Below are 15,374 nucleotides of genomic sequence, written 5' to 3' on the forward strand. Positions count from 1 at the left end.
GGCCGAAGGCAGCGAGAGGCGGAGTCCTTGAGCCTGGGCCGTGGGCTCCAGGTGGGCTCTGGGGAGAGGATGAAGCAGGTAGGGCCGCGGGGAGGCCGGGGGCAGGAGGGTGGGGGAGATGACAGGCGGAGCCTGCGGGAGCGCTGGGGGAAGCGAGGAGGAGGGAAGCGCAGGCCGGGGCCTGGGCCTGGGCCGGACCCCAAGTGGTCCTCCTGGACCCAGGAGGGTGGAAGGCCTGGGATTGCAGCCGCGGGGGAGGGGCCCTGCCGGCGAGGGGGTGGGGTGGGGATGTGCACCGCCTGCCTGCCTGCCACCTCTGTTTGGTGTCCCCCAGGCCCTGGTGGACGATACTGAGGACGTGTCCCTGGACTTTGGCAACGAAGAGGAGCTGGCCTTTCGGAAAGCCAAGATTAGGTATGTTAGGGACCCGGCTTTGGCAAGCATCACCCAAAGCTGCAAATTCACTTAATTACGTTGACTCACGCACCCATTCATTCATTCATTCATTCAGAATGTGTTGAGCACCTAGTGTGTGCCAGGCATAGGACTAGGGACATACCCTGGGCAGGTCAGACAAGGTCCCTACCCTCCTGGGGCCTGAAGTCTGGGGTGCTGGGGGAGTAACAGTGAACAGGCATATGAAGATGGTCATGAGATAATGACAGAGTATGGGAAGATTTGGGAAGAAACTCAGCAGGTGATGAGGGAAGGCCGCGCAGTCAGGAAGGGCCTCTCTGGGGAGGTGACATTTGAACTGTGACCTGAATGCTGAGAAGCCAGCCATGGGAGACTCTGGACGAAGACCGTTCCAAGCAGAAGAACAGCAGGTGCAAAGGCCCTGGGGCTGTGTTGGAAGGTTGGAGAAAGGCCCCTGTGTCTGGGGGTGGTGGGGAAAGGAGAGGGGTTGGCAGCAGGCTGGAGAGCGGGACAGGGGCTTAACTTTTTATTCTTACCCCTGCGTCAGCCGCAGGCAGACTAACATAGTATCCTGGGTTGAGTCACTTGCCTACCAGAGATCTTCCCAGAAGGTGGCAGGACTAGGGTGTGAGGAATGACCCACAGACATGGTTGCCGATGACCCGGGCAGCTGCCACATCTAGAAACGCCCATGGCTCAGCCACCCTTACTCCCATCTCTCCTTCCAGCCCTCCGAGTCAGCGGGGTGGGGGCCTGGTGCCTACCTGCCGTTCCTTTTCAGTTCTCGATCCAAATCCACTGAAGCCCAAATTGGAATATGACTGCACTGGGCTACGACGACAAATTACTATAAACTTGTTGGCTTAAAAAGAGCAGAAATTTATTCTCTCACGCTTCTGTAGGCCGGAGGTCCAAAATCTGTGTCACTAGGCCAAAAAAGGGCGTCGGCAGGACCATACCCCGCCGGAGGCTGTCGGGGAAAATCTGGCCCTTGCCTTTTGCAGCTTCCGGTGGGTGCGAGGCCAGCACCGTAGCATCTCTGAATCTCTCTCCGCTCCGTTTCACGCTGCCTTTTCTGTGTCAAACGTCCCTGTCTTCCTCCGCTAGGGTTGCTTGTGAATGCATTTGGGGCCCGTCCGGATTATCGAGGATAAGCCCTCCATCTCAAGATCCTTCACTTAATCACACAAGCAGAGTCCCTTTTGCCACGTCAAGTGACATCCACAGGTTCTAAAAGTGTAGAACTAATTGTCTTTCAGGAAAGACACTGTAAGGGAACTGGAATCCTGGGAGAAAATCTTGTAGAGCATCCGTACTCATTGTATGGCCCACTCTGGGCTGGTGGCTGGGACCACATACATACAGGACACGCTCCCTTCCTTTATGGAGTTGTCCGGTCTGGAGCAGGGATGGTCAACCCCAACATGGCCGACATCTTGGGCTGGATGATTCTTGGTTGTAGGGGTTGTCCTGTGCATTGTAGGATACTAGCAGTGTTCCTGGCCTCTACCCACCGGATGCCAGTATTATCTTACCAGTAATGAATCTAGACACTGGCAGGTGTCCCCCTGGGGGCAGACTTGCCCCTAGCTGACGATCGCTGGTGAGGGGGTAATGGGCGTAGGTGTTCCCGTGGCTGTTGTGTCTCAGTGTTTAAATGCCGTGGTGGGCAAGAGCGTGAGCAATTGTCCTGGTTAGGGGAGCGGCGGCAGCTGAGACCTGAAGGGTGGGGAGGAGTTAGCCAAGCAGGGAAGGCAGGAAGGGTATGACACGCGCTGGTTTGGAGGTGAGAGCATGAGTTTAAGGAGTTGACAGTGGTTCACTGTGACTCAAGACCAAGGACGCCGGGAGGGGTCTGAGCAGAGGATGCGGCCAGACCCCAAAGGGCTCGTAAGCACAGTTGTAGAGCTCTGCTGTCCACTAGAACTTTCTCTGGGGATGGGAATGTGCTATATCTGTGCTGTCCAATATGGTAGCCACCAGCCACCCTGTGGCTCTTGACCGTTTGGTATGTGGCTAGTGCGAACTTTGGGCAGAACTTTGGACATTTGATCTTACTTTGTTTATTTTTTAAAGATTTTATTATTTTATTTATTAATTTATTTTGAGAGAGAGCGTGAGCGCAGGTAGAGAGAGAGGGAGGCAGAGAGAATCCCAAGCAGGATCGGCACCATCAGCGCCAGAGCGTCACATGGGGCTGGAACTCCCAAGCCGTGAGATCATGACCTGAATCGAAATCAAGAGTCACACTCCACCCACTGAGCTGCCCCGGTGCCCGTAAAGATTGTATCGTTTTAAGTAATCTCTACACCCAACATGGGGCTCGAACTCACAACCCTGAGATCAAGAATTCCATGTGCCACCAACTGAGCCAGCCAGCCGCCCCTAATTGTGTTTAAATTTCATTAACCACATGCAGCTACCATATTGGATAGTGCAGTTCTAGAGTTTGGTCACCACTGTAGAGCTTTGCTCCGGGAGGTGACAGGATCGGAGTTGCGGGACGGAGGATGGACGGTAGAGGAAGGTGGAAACAGGGAGCAGAAGCTTGGACCGCGGTGCTGGCAGGGGTGATGGAGGGCACTGGGGGGTGCCCAGAGGCACATAGGCAGTAGAATCAGCCAGCCTTGGTGATGGTCAAGATGTAGGGTGGGGACAGGGACAGTAAAGGGCGACGCCCGGGTTTCTGGCCTAGTGATCCCTGCAAAGGAACACTGCTGGGGTCACGGATGTTGGGTTCAGGAAGTCCTTGTTGGATTGTACTGGAATGTCTACTAGCCCGGTCTCGTGGGCAGCTGGGGAAGAGAGGCTGGGAGCTGGAGGGATCATCTGGGCAGCATTCAGAGGTCAGGGGGGCCACAGCTCACGAACCCAAATGTGTCTCAGAGCCACCAATCCCAGAATCCTCTGGTGTGCCTCATGCAGGTTTCTGGGCCCAGCTCTGCACCTACTTAACCGGATCCACAGGGCACGGGCCTGGGAACGTGAATTTAAAGTAGCATCTCTCCTTGACTCTGATGATCAAGAATATGGAGATGGCTGGAAATTCTTGAGGATAAATGAGCTCCTGGATAGCAGGGCGGAAAGGGGGTTCTAAATGTGGTCAATGGAGGGGTTTCACGGGGTCCAGGAACCCTCTGAAAACTAGTGTCTAAGTTTCCTATGTGTTGCTTTAGGAAAAGGGTTGAGACTTTTATTAGATTGCCAAATGAGCCCATGATCCAAAGAAGTTAAGAGGCACTGGTACAGGGCAAGGATCACTTGGGAATGTCCTGTTGAAATGGATGCCAGGTTGACTTTGAAGGGAGGTGACGTGACGGAAGGGGCCCTATAGCAGGAGTCTGGGATATTGGGGCCACTGCTTTTACTGCTCGCTGTCTTTGTGGTTTTGGAAAGGTCACCTTGTTTCGCTGAGCCTCCTTAACCTGTCTGTAAAATGGGTATAATTGTACCAGCTTGACCTCACCGTGTGGATTTTATACAGTTTGTTGAGCAAATAATTAGCCAACATCTGCTGGATATCAGGTGCTGAGCCATGGGGTAGAGACCAGACCTGTTCCTCCCCTTCCTGTCCCCAGTTCTAGGTCATCGAGGTGCAGTGTTGTGGAAGGGGGTCTTGGGGGGGGGGCACCTGGCAGTATCAGGGGAGGATGCGATCCCATAGCACACCTGGGCAGGTAGAGGAACTGTTAGCCAAGTTCTCTGAGTGTGTGTGTGTGTGTGTGTGTGTGTGTGTGTGTGTGTGTGTTCCTCACTGGCTTCCTTTTCCTCTTTCTTTCTTCCTCCCTTTTCTTTCTTTCTTTCTTTCTTTCTTTCTTTCTTTCTTTCTTTCTTTCTCCCTTTTCTTTTCTTTCTTTCTTTCTCTTTTCTTTCTTTCTTTCTTTCTTTCTTTCCTCCTTTTCTTTCCTTTTCTTTCTTTCTTTCTTTCTTTCTTTCTTTCTTTCTCCCTTTTCTTCCTTCCTTCCTCCTTTCCTTTCCTTTCCTTTCCTTTCCTTTCCTTTCCTTTCCTTTCCTTTCCTTTCCCCCTCTCTCTCGCTTTCTTTCTTTCCTTTTTTTTAATTGTGGAAAAACCCCACAACCTGAAAGTTACCAGTTTTAACGACTTTTAAGCCTACCATTCAGTAGCATTAAATATATTTGTGCTGTTGTGCAGCACCCCTCCAGAACTTTCTTGCAGATCTGAAGCTCAGTACCCATTAAACACCTCCCCCTTTCCCCCGCCCCAGTCCCTGGCAACCAGCTTTCTTCTTTCAGTCCCTCTGAATGTGACAACTTCAGATACTTCGTGTAAGTGGAATCATATAGAATCTGTGCCTGGCTCGTTTCACTTAACATAAATGTCCTTGAGGTACGTCCATATTTTAGCAGGTGTCAGAATTTCCTTCCTTTTTAAAGGCTGAGCAGTGATATACCACACTGAGTCCTTCCGTTTTTCTGTCGGTGGACCCTGGCTTGCTTCTTGGGTTTAGCTCTTGCGAATAGTACCTCCAGGAACGTGGATACACACATATATCTTCCAGACCCTGCTCTCAGTGCATACCCAGCTGTGGAACTGCTGTGTCCTGAGGAAATTCTGTGTGTAATTTTTTGGGGAACTTCCGTACCATTTTCCATAACACTTGTATCATTTGGCACTTCTGCCAGCGATGGGCAGGACCAATTTCTCCACATCTTCACCAGCACTTGTTATTTTCTGGTTTTTTTTTTTCATAGTAGCCATCCCGATGGATGTGGGTGTCTCATGGGGTGTCGATTGACATTTCGTTGGTGATTGTTGATGAGAATCTTCTACTGCGCCTGTTGGCTATTTGTATGTCTTCCTTCGAGAAATGTCCATCCAAGTCCTTTGTTCATGTCTTTTTAAAAATTGTTCTTAATGTTATTCATTTCTGAGAGATGGAGAGAGACAGAGCATGAGTGGGGGAGGAGCAGAGAGAGAGGGAGACACAGAATCTGAAGCAGGCTCCAGGCTCCGAGCTGTCAGCACAGACCTGGACGTGGGGCTTGAACTCATGAACCGGGAGATCGTGACCTGAGCCAAAGTCAGATGCTTAACTGACTGAGCCACCCAGGCGCCCCTCTTTGCTCATTTTTTAATCGGGTGGAGTTTTTGCCGTTGAGTTGTAGGACTTCTTTATGTACTGTGTATGTTAATCCCTTATGAGATATGTGATTTGCAGATATTCTCTCCCATTCCATAGGTTGTCTTTCCACTCTGTTGATTGTGTCCTTTGATGCACAAAAGTTTTTTAGTTGGACGTAGTTCCCTTTGTCTATTTGTACTTCCGTTATTGTTGCTTTTGGTGTCCTACTGTGTTGTGTGTGTTTTAAATTGGAATATAACTCACATATCATAAACCAGCTTTTAACGTTCATGTTTTTTAATTTATTTTGAGAGACAGATAGAGAGCAAGTGGGGAGGGGGCAGAGAGAGAGAGGGAGACAGAATTCCAAGGAGGCTTCACACCGTCAGAGCAGAGCCCGATGCTAGATTCGAAGTCACGAATCATGTGATCGTGACCTGAGCCGAAATCAAGAGTCAGATGCTTAACCGACTGAGCGCGTAGACCACCCTTGTAAAGAATACACCTCAGTGTGGTTTTCAGTATATTCACAAGGTTGTGCAGCCGTCTCCACTGACTGGTTCTAGAACTTTTTCATCTCCCCAGACAGGAACCCTGTACCCATTCAGCACTTACTTTCCCCACGTCTCCCTCCGCCCAGCCCCTGGCGACCATCCATCTACATTCTGCCCCTACAAATTTGCCTGCTCTGGACGTCTCATAGAAATGGAATCACCTAGCCTGTGGCCTTTTGTCTTTCTTCTTTTGCTAAGTGTCATGTTTTCCGGGTTTGACCGTGTTTGCACATTTCTTCGTTCCTTTTTATGGCTGAATAATATTTCATTGTATGGCTAAAGCACATGTTGTTTTTCCATTCGTAAGTTGATGGACATTTGCATTATTTCTGCTCTTTAGGTCTTTAAAAAAATTTTTTTTAATGTTTATTTATTTTTGAGAGAGAGTGCAAGCTGGGGAGGGGCAGAGAGAGGGAGACACAGAATCCAAAGCAGGCTCCAGGCTCTGAGCTGTCAGCACAGAGCCCGACGTGGGGCTGAGATCACAAACCTTGAGATCATGACCTGAGCCAAAGCCGGACGCTTAACCATATGAGCCACGCAGGCGCCCCTCTGCTCTTTGGTTCTTACGAAAAGTGCTGCTGTGAACATTCGTGTACAAGTGTTTCTGTGGACATTTGTTTTTCAGCTCTCTAGGGCGTAAACCTAGGAGGGAGATTGCTGAGCCCTACAGCAGACTCTCTGTTTTAGCCACGCTGTGTTACAGACCCACTTTGATTGAGTCCTCTGGGCTTCCAGCCGCCTCGGGGAATAGGAAGAGCCCAGACTCAAGATCAGACAGACCCAGGTTTGAATCTTGTGTCCACCGATCTCCAGCCAGGGTTCACTGAAGTCCAGGCCTGCCTGTTAGGTCCTTTCCTCCAACCCACAGGCAATTCCACGCTACCAGCGGGCAAATAACACTGCTCTGGGAGACCCAGGACATTCCCAGGAAGACCTGATGGTAACCCTGTACTCGCAGTGACCTTGACCAAGTCAGAGCACCTCCTAGATCCCCATCTTCTCGTCTGTCCAGGGGGATCATGTTGGCTCTATCGTAGGGTTGCGTAAAGGGGACTAGGTGAGGCGACAGACGTATATAGCCGGCTGAGTGGGACCCCTGGCGCCTTGTGTGGCTTTCATAAATGGTGCCTGTTATCCGCCTTCTGGTGACTTCTGTGTCCTGCTGCTGTGGGCAGGGCCAGGGTGGGGGCGTGTCCTCAGGTGGAACAGGACATCACACTGCGGCTGTCCCTGGAGCAGGAGACTGTCTCCTGTTGAAAGTTATGTCTATACTTTCAAGGCACCGTCTTTACACAATGCGCGTAGACCCAAAGGCCATGGGGTCCCGCGGATCCCCCTGAGTAGGATGGTTTCCTCTTGCCACGGACAGAGTTCTTACATCTGATTTTGGTCCTAATTGTCAGGGCTGGTTTGTTGGCGGGGTTCAGTCGGTGTTGCATGGCTGGTCCTCACCCGGCCCAGGGTCTCGAGTTGAGGAGGATGCTGTCCCGTGGTCCCAGATGCCCCAGGGAGTCACATGTTAGCGGGGGCCAGGCCCTCAGGCAAAAATCACAAGGAGTCAAAACTACCCCCACAAATCCCTGACCAGTCCGTCAAGCAGAATAATGTTCTGCCTCTCAGGAAGCCTCTCCGCTGTCGCTTTGTGTTCCTGGGCGGGATATAAAGCCTGCTCATCCAAATGAGCCACCGATGGAATTGTTGGCTGTTTTTGAGGGGAAGTTAGAGGGAATGAAAAGTAATAGTAATAGCAAACACTGACCCAGCAATTACGATTCATTTAATCTGTATCGCGAACCCGTGAAATGGATACGATGGTTTTTAGTGCTTTCAGGACGAAGGCAATTGACAGACTGGAGGGAGTTGCTCAGGGGCATGCTGCTAGGAGGCTGCAGATTTGAGCCCTAGAGTCTGAATCTTGCATCACACCCTGCTGAGGGGGCCAGATGCTCACGCAGGGAGGGACACTTGGGGATGAACCGTGGGAACAGCACTTGTAGGGCTTCCGTGTGGGGGGGAATACGTTACATTGTCCCCTGTGTCCGTGGGAGTGCTGCATTGCTCCCGGTGTTCAGAGCGGGTTTTCTTGACGTCAGCACTAATTGCTATTTGGGATCGATAATTCTGCCTTGTGGGGGTTGTCTTGTGCATTGTACGATTTTAGCAACAGTAGCATTGCACCCTATCCCCAAGTGACAGCCAGGAAAGTCTCCAGAGTGGCCAGATGTCTCCTAGGGGCAAAATTACCCCTGTTGAGAACCCTGATTGGGTTATTCTCCCTCCCTCCCTCCCTCTAGGGTTTGGATTTGGATTTGGATAAGTTAAATTTGCATTTGAGGGGAGTCAGAGCATTCCCAACCTCTGTACATTTGACATTGACCCAAGGGAAGCTGGTGGGGTGGGCATGTGACCACAGACAGAGCCTTGGTGGCCACCTGCAATGCTCTGAAATCAACACAGGTGCATCTCTAATTGCCACACACACGCGCGCGCGCGCGCGCACACACACACACACACACACACACACACACACACACATACATACACACACACCCCATGCTCCAACACAGAAAGGAGGAGAAGAATTTCGGTTTTTCTTTGTTGTTATCCCAGAAAGTGTTCGCCTCAGTAATTGAGGACCCCTCCCCTGGACCCCTGTCCCCAGTGACCTTGGGGAGGTCGTGCTGCCCCTCCCCCCACCCTGAAATCTATTTTAAACATCTAGAAATACAACACGTAAGCAGGTCCCACCAAGAGCTGAGGGTTTAATTTTAAGGAAGGTCCATGATTACCAAGGAAAACAGCCTGCAGAATCAGGGAACTGGACAAATTTCGGTTCTCTTTGATTAGAGCACAGAATTCATATTTTGAAATTAACTCCTGTATCAACAGCAGCCTAACTTCCCCTTACTTACATTTCTTGCTAACATGAAATCGATTGCATAAGCCCCGCCAACAATAAAATCACCAGAAGGAGATTTTTGCTCAAGTGTGGCCCACACAGTCAGGGAGGGCACTGGGGATGGTGGTCAGGTTCTGATGTTTGATATCGGACAGGAGGCTAATCGTGTGGACCCATAGGATTTAATTCACTCATTCATTTATTCTGGGCTGATGCTACTGACGTGTGGGGCCAGACGTTCTTTTTTTACTTTTTTAAGTTTAGTTACTTATTTTGAGACAGAGACCGTGTGAGTGGGGGAGGGGCAGAGAACGAGAGACAGAGAGGCGGGGGGGGGGGGGGGGGGAGAATCCCAAGCAGGCTCCGCAAGGTCAGCGCAGAGCCTGATGCGGGGCTTGAACCTGAGCCGTGAGATCATGACCGGAGCCGAAACCAAGAATCAGACGCTGAGCCGACTGAGCCACCCAGCTGCTCCCAGGGCCTGACATTCTTTGTTGAGAGGACTGTCTTGTGCACCGTAGCAGCGTTTCTTGGCCACTACCCCACTGGATCGTAGCGGTCCCCGAGTTGTGGCAACCGAAAATGTCTCCAGATATTGCTTTTGCAAAAGGAGCAAAATGACTTCCCTTTTGAGAACCACTGGTTTATTCTTGCACGCACTTCATTTGTTCGTTAAATCAACAGAAACTTTCTAGAGCCTCTGTGTGCTGAACACTGTGCTGAGGGTCACAGAGAAAACCAGACAGGCCTGGTTCTGGTCCTCACGGAACTGACATTTTAACTAAGGAGAAGGCAGTGACCATCTAAGCAAGTATCTATTAAACAAAGAAACTTTAGAGAGGGATAGTCCCAGGAAGGGAAAGCCAGCAATGTAGGAAGTGAGGAGTGAGAGGGAGAGACAGTTGGAGATTGATTAGGGGGATGGACATGTGAGGCTTTGAAGAGCCCAGTGGCGAATTTGGAATTTCATCCGCGTCTGATGGGCGATCTTTGTAGAGATTTGAGCAGGGAGGGGATGGTGTGATCTGACCGACGCTTGAGAAAGTTGCCTGTGACTGGCATGTGGCCATAGGGCAAGGGTGGAAGCAGCGAGATGTGTTAAGAGGCTGGTGAAGGGGCCAGAGTGGAAGTTGCTGGTGGCCTGGACTGGCTGAACTCCAGGCACATACTTGGGGACTTGGCTCAGATGGACCTTTGTGCAGATTCTTTCAGCTCCGGGGGTGGGAGTCCAAGGTCAGAGAGAGATGGTTGGAAGCGGTGGGGTGGGGAGCTTAGATGCAGGTCTTGGAGTCTCGGGGTCCCAACTTCATCAGCATCTCCGGGGACCTCAAAGAAGGGGCAAGACTTCGGGTCCTCAGGCCCCATCCCTGAAGATGCCGACTCAGTCCCTGTGGATATGGGTGTGGAAACCTCCGGCAGCAAAGCTTTTCTGTGTCCCAGGCCCCTCGGGAGATTTTTCTCGGTTGTCCCTTTGTGGATGATAGGGAGTGTGCCCACTGTCTTCGGCACGGGAGGGTGGGTACAGATACCAAGCTTAGCCCTCAATTTTGCCAGGTGGTGCTCGTGAATTTCCTTAGTAGAGACCAACTCAGTGGGTCTGGGTGAGAATGTGATGGGCCAGCTCTGGGGCTGGCCCTTCCGCAGCCCTGAGGAAATCCTCTCACACCGGGGCTCAGCCTTGGGTGTCCCGGGGCGGCCTAGTCACTCCTCACTCATTACAGGAGCAAGGTACTTTCAGGGTGACTCAGACGCAGCCACAGCTCGTGGTAGCAGATCCTGACCTTCTTCCTGCGTTGCAATACATATGACTCTCTGCCCTGGATTTTAAAGTACTTTACAATCGAAATTGCAGAGGAATAGTCAGGGGTACTGATTCCAAGCCTCCGACATACTCTCTTAGGCCAGGAAAGTATTTTAAATGAGTTTGATTTTATCTATTTATTTACTTGTTTATTTATACATTTTTTTATGTTTATTCATTTTTGAGAGAGGGAGAGAGACGGAGCCTGAGCGGGGGAGGGGCAGAGAGCGAGGCAGACACAGAATCCAAAGCAGGCTCCAGGCTGCGAGCTGTCCGCACAGAGCCCGACGTGGGGCTCGAACTCATGGACTGTGAGATCATGACCTGAGCCGAAGTCGGATGCTTAACCGCTGAGCCACCCTGGCGCCTCTAAAAATTACTTATTTCTTAAACAATTTTGAAGATCAGTTCAAAACATTTGTATGTTGATTGCAAGTTTAATTCCATGTCCTTGGACAACTTAAACTGCAGTTTTCATTGTAGCATTAGTCATTGTTTGGGCACCAAATTGACCCACAAACACCTGCATACATACACATGCGCAGCAGTGACGAAACTTAACTGCTCTCGATGTGATGGTTTGTGGGCCCCAGATGAAGAAATCATAAAACACAGCAACAGCATACGTTGATAGAAAATAATATTTTGGGGGCACCTGGGTGGCTCAGTCGGTTAAGCGACTGGCTCTTAATTTTGGTTCAGGTTGTGAGCTCACAGTTTGTGAAATCAAGCCCCACGTCAGGCTGACAGTGCAGAGCCTGCTTGGGATTCTCGCCCTCCCTCTCTGCCCCTCCCCTGCTTGTGCTCTGTCTCTCTCTCTCTCTTACTCTCAAAATAAATAAACATGAAAAAAATTTTTTAAAGAAAATATTTTGAATCAACATCCTGAAAAGGACTTAAAAACCTTTCTACTTTGAAATAAATTCAAACTTATCAGAAAGCAAGAACAGTACAGAGAACTAACACATGCCCTTGACCTGGGTTTACCAGCTGTTAATACTTTGCTGTGTGTGTGTGTGTGTGTGTGTGTGTGTGTGTGTGTGTGTGTGTAGGTGTGTATGCATACCAACCCAGGATTACCCACTGCATTTAGTTATTCTGGAATATTCCTAGCCTTTCTTTTTTTAATTTTTTATTTTAGAGAGAGAGCACGCGTACGAGCAGAAGAGAAGGGTAGAGGGAGGGAGAGACAGACGACAGAGAGACCGGAGAGAAGGGGAGACAGAATCCCAAGCAGGCTCTGCACCATCAGCACAGAGCCCCATGTGGGGCTTGAGCTCACCAGCTGTGAGATTGTGACCTGAGCCAAAATCGAGGGGCAGATGCTTAACCGACCGAGCCACCCAGGCACCTCTCAAGCTCTGTCACTATTGAATAGGTGGCCCAGAAATGGCATTTTTTGCCCTCCCCCACCTCTGAGCTGCACCCCAGCCCCCAGAATGGTCTTTGGTTCTCTTCACCAAAGAACCCAGGGTTCCTTAGAGAGGAACCGGTTCCAAATCTGGATGCAGAAACCGGTCTGTCTGCATGTGGCAAATTCTTTTGTTGCCAGAAAGAACAGGTATGTTTTGAAATGTCACACAAATTCTAAAGAACCCAGTTTAACAGGGCTCCCACAGGCCGTGCTGGTGATTCGGTATCTGCTGAATGAATTAACAGTTAAGTTCATTAATATGAATTAATATGATTTCTGTTCTCCCATTAAATAACCTACAAGTTGGGCCCTACCACCCACGGCCTTTGTTTCCAAGGTGCTGTAAGATGCACGTTCAGTTATAGCTGTTGGGGGTGTGGGGCAAGAAATGAATACCACGTTAATGATTGCGTCCATTCGTGCGTACGTCCTGATTGCAGAAACGTTAAAATGGCCAAAATGGGGGCGCCTGGGTGGCTCAGTCGGTTGGGCGTCCGACTTCGGCTCAGGTCATGATCTCACAGTCCGTGCGTTTGAGCCCCGCGTCGGGCTCTGTGCTGACAGCTCAGGGCCTGGAGCCTGCTTCAGATTCTGTTTCTCCCTCTCTCTCTCGCCATCCCCTGCTCATGCTCTGTCTCTCTCTGTCTCAAAAATAAATAAAAACAATAAAAAAAATTTTTTTAAAAGGCCAAAATGGAAGGAAAGACCGGATTCTCTCCATTTTGTGGATGAGGCAGCTGAAGCTTCCAAGATTCAGGCAAGAGACCCAACCTCACACAATAGCTAACATTTGATGCCTTCAAATGCTGCCCTTTCTGGCCAAATCTAGTAGCTCTTGAGAAATAAAAGCACATACATGGGTGAGTTAGGTGAATTCTGCTTTCTATTTTCAGTGCCCAAAGAAAGCACCCCACTCAGATCCAGGGTAAAAACAAATAACAATACAGATTTCTTACCTTGTTCGACCTCTCTGAGGTGCCTGCCACCTGCTCTAAAATACCTTTGTGCTGGCTTCTACTCCAGCCTTCTGGAAAATCAGTCCTTTCTCTCCTTTGGTTAATAACTCTAGGTCTCCCATTTAAAAGAGGTGAGCGTAACAGCATCTGCCCCCACGGCCTCATCCCCCTACCCCCACCTCTCTCCAAGTAAGCCTGGGACCCTTCATTTTACCACCTGGATTCTTAGAGGAACCTGACTCTCCTTGTCCTTCCTCCCTTTGAAACCACCTGACAAAACATAACGTGGGTTACAGTTAAAACTCTTCAACATTAGAGCCTGTATCAGTTAGCTCCTGCTGCATAACAAATTACGTCAGACTTAGCGGGTTCAGACAGCAAACATTTATTATCTCACACTGTGAAGGTCAGCAGTGTGGGAGCAGCTTAGCTGAGTGGTTCTGGTTCTGGGTCTCAAGTGATTAGCCAAGGCTGAGGTCATCTGAAGGCCCAACTGGGGCTGGAGAAGCCACTTCCAAGATGGCACCTTCACATGGCTGTTGGTTGGGCGCCTCAGCTCCTTGCCATGTGGGCCTCTCCATAGTGCTGACAACAGAAGACAGCTGGCTCTCCCAGGGAGAGAGAGGAAGAGAGCAAGAGAAAGTGACCAATCTCAGAAGTGACATACAGTCATTTGTAGTATATTCTATCAGTCATGCAGACCAGCCCTGGTTCACTGTGGGAGGTGACTATACAAGGGTGTGAACACCAGGAGATTGGGATCACTGGGGAACATCTCAGAGGCTGGGTACTTACAGAGCCCAGCCCAAAGAAGGAACGGATGTGCACGTGGGCACAGAGTGCCCCCCGGGCTCCAGGCACTGGTATGAAGTAGATATGATTATCACCATTTTTCGGTGGAGGAAGCTGGACCAGGAAGGTAGAGTCACTTGTCTAAGGTCACACAGTAAATAGGAGAACTGAAATTTGCAAGGCAGTCATCTACTTCCCTGCCTACTTAAAAAAAAATTATGTGTATATACATATATATATATATATATATATATATATATATATATATTATAGAGAGTTCCAAACACACAGCTTCAGGAATGATAAACTCATGGCCAGTTCTTTGAATTATCCCCTGGTTATTTTGAAGCAAACTCCAGACATCACATCACGTCACTTCAAGCATAATTTGATATGTTCTCTCTAAAAGAAAACTCATTTTTATTTTTAGTTTTTAAAGGACATTTTCTTTTTCTTTTTTTTTTTTTCAAGTTTATTTATTTTGAGAGAGAGGGCCAGAGTGCATGCAGGGGAGGGGCAGAGAAAGAGGGAGAGAGAATGCCAAGCAGGCTCTGCACTGTCAGTGCACAGCCTGACGTGGGGCTCGATCCCATGAACTGCGAGATTGTGACCTGAGCTGAAATCAAGAGGCAGACGCTTAACCGACTGAGCCACCCAGGTGCCCCGAGAAAGGTAATTTTTAAAAGCAGAACCACAGTAGCATTTCTCACTTAAAAATAATAATTCGCAAATACTGTGAAATACCCAGCCAGTGTCCAAAGTTTCTTGATTGTCTCGTAATTTTATTTACTTATTTGTTGGAACCGCAGCCCAGTAACATTCCCACGTTGCCGGATTCCTTAGGTCCTTTTAACCCATAGCCTTCCCAGTCTCCTTCTGTCTTTTCTAACCCTTTGCCATTGCTTTGATGGTCTGTAGAGCTTCCTCCAGTCTGGATTTTGTTTGTCCTTCAGTATTTTCCTTGGCCCCCTAGATTTCTTGCACATTAGTAGTTGGAGCCGGAGGCTGGATGGGATTCCGCTGTGGTTGATTTGACGCCAGTTTCAAGGGGCGGGGGGTGGGGTGTCCTTCCACCGGGGGCTCCTGATGCCTGCTTGTCCTCAGCTCTGTCCCTCCCTGAGTCCTCTCAGTGTGAACTGTAGTGATCTACAGTCTCCCCCCAATGACGTTTTGGTCATTGGCAGGTGTACATTACAGAGACAGGGCACATTGTGTGTTAGATTCTTGCCCTTCATTCTCCTGTGTTGTAGACACGATCGGGGTCATTCTCCTGTGTTGTAGACACGATCGCATCCTCTTTTGTTCTCCCATAGGTGAGCGGAGGGCTTGTAAGTATCAGATGAGTTGCAGATTGTTTCTCAGATGGTCCCACCGGTGGCCGGGCAGGAGCCTCTTCCAGCCGGTTTTTGAGTCTTTTGTCTGACTTCCGTGGTCTGTGACAGCCTCCTTGCTAC

The 15,374-nt window shown here is 49.7% G+C and overlaps 2 protein-coding genes across 3 annotated transcripts in view; one reads left to right on the forward strand and one right to left on the reverse strand.

Moving 5' to 3' along the window:
* The window catches only part of TVP23A (trans-golgi network vesicle protein 23 homolog A), a 27,663-nt gene continuing 12,289 nt past the window's right edge, over positions 1 to 15,374 (forward strand). Inside the window, exons 1-2 of the mRNA XM_042921566.1 lie at positions 1 to 78; positions 335 to 414. Coding sequence (XP_042777500.1) covers positions 70 to 78; positions 335 to 414 — 89 coding nt within the window. The 5' untranslated portion in view covers positions 1 to 69. The remainder of the gene's footprint in view (positions 79 to 334; positions 415 to 15,374) is intronic.
* Positions 13,498 to 15,374, reverse strand: part of NUBP1 (nucleotide binding protein 1) — a 35,276-nt gene continuing 33,399 nt past the window's right edge. The window contains exon 12 of one of the 2 annotated variants that reach the window (XR_006197669.1): positions 13,498 to 13,730. The gene's annotated coding sequence lies outside the window, so the exon portion shown is untranslated. Of the gene's footprint in view, positions 13,737 to 15,374 lie in introns of both variants that reach the window. The other variant, XR_006197668.1, reaches the window with a different exon arrangement.

This window comes from Panthera leo, chromosome E3, assembly GCF_018350215.1.
Source record: "Panthera leo isolate Ple1 chromosome E3, P.leo_Ple1_pat1.1, whole genome shotgun sequence".
NCBI lineage: Eukaryota > Metazoa > Chordata > Mammalia > Carnivora > Felidae > Panthera > Panthera leo.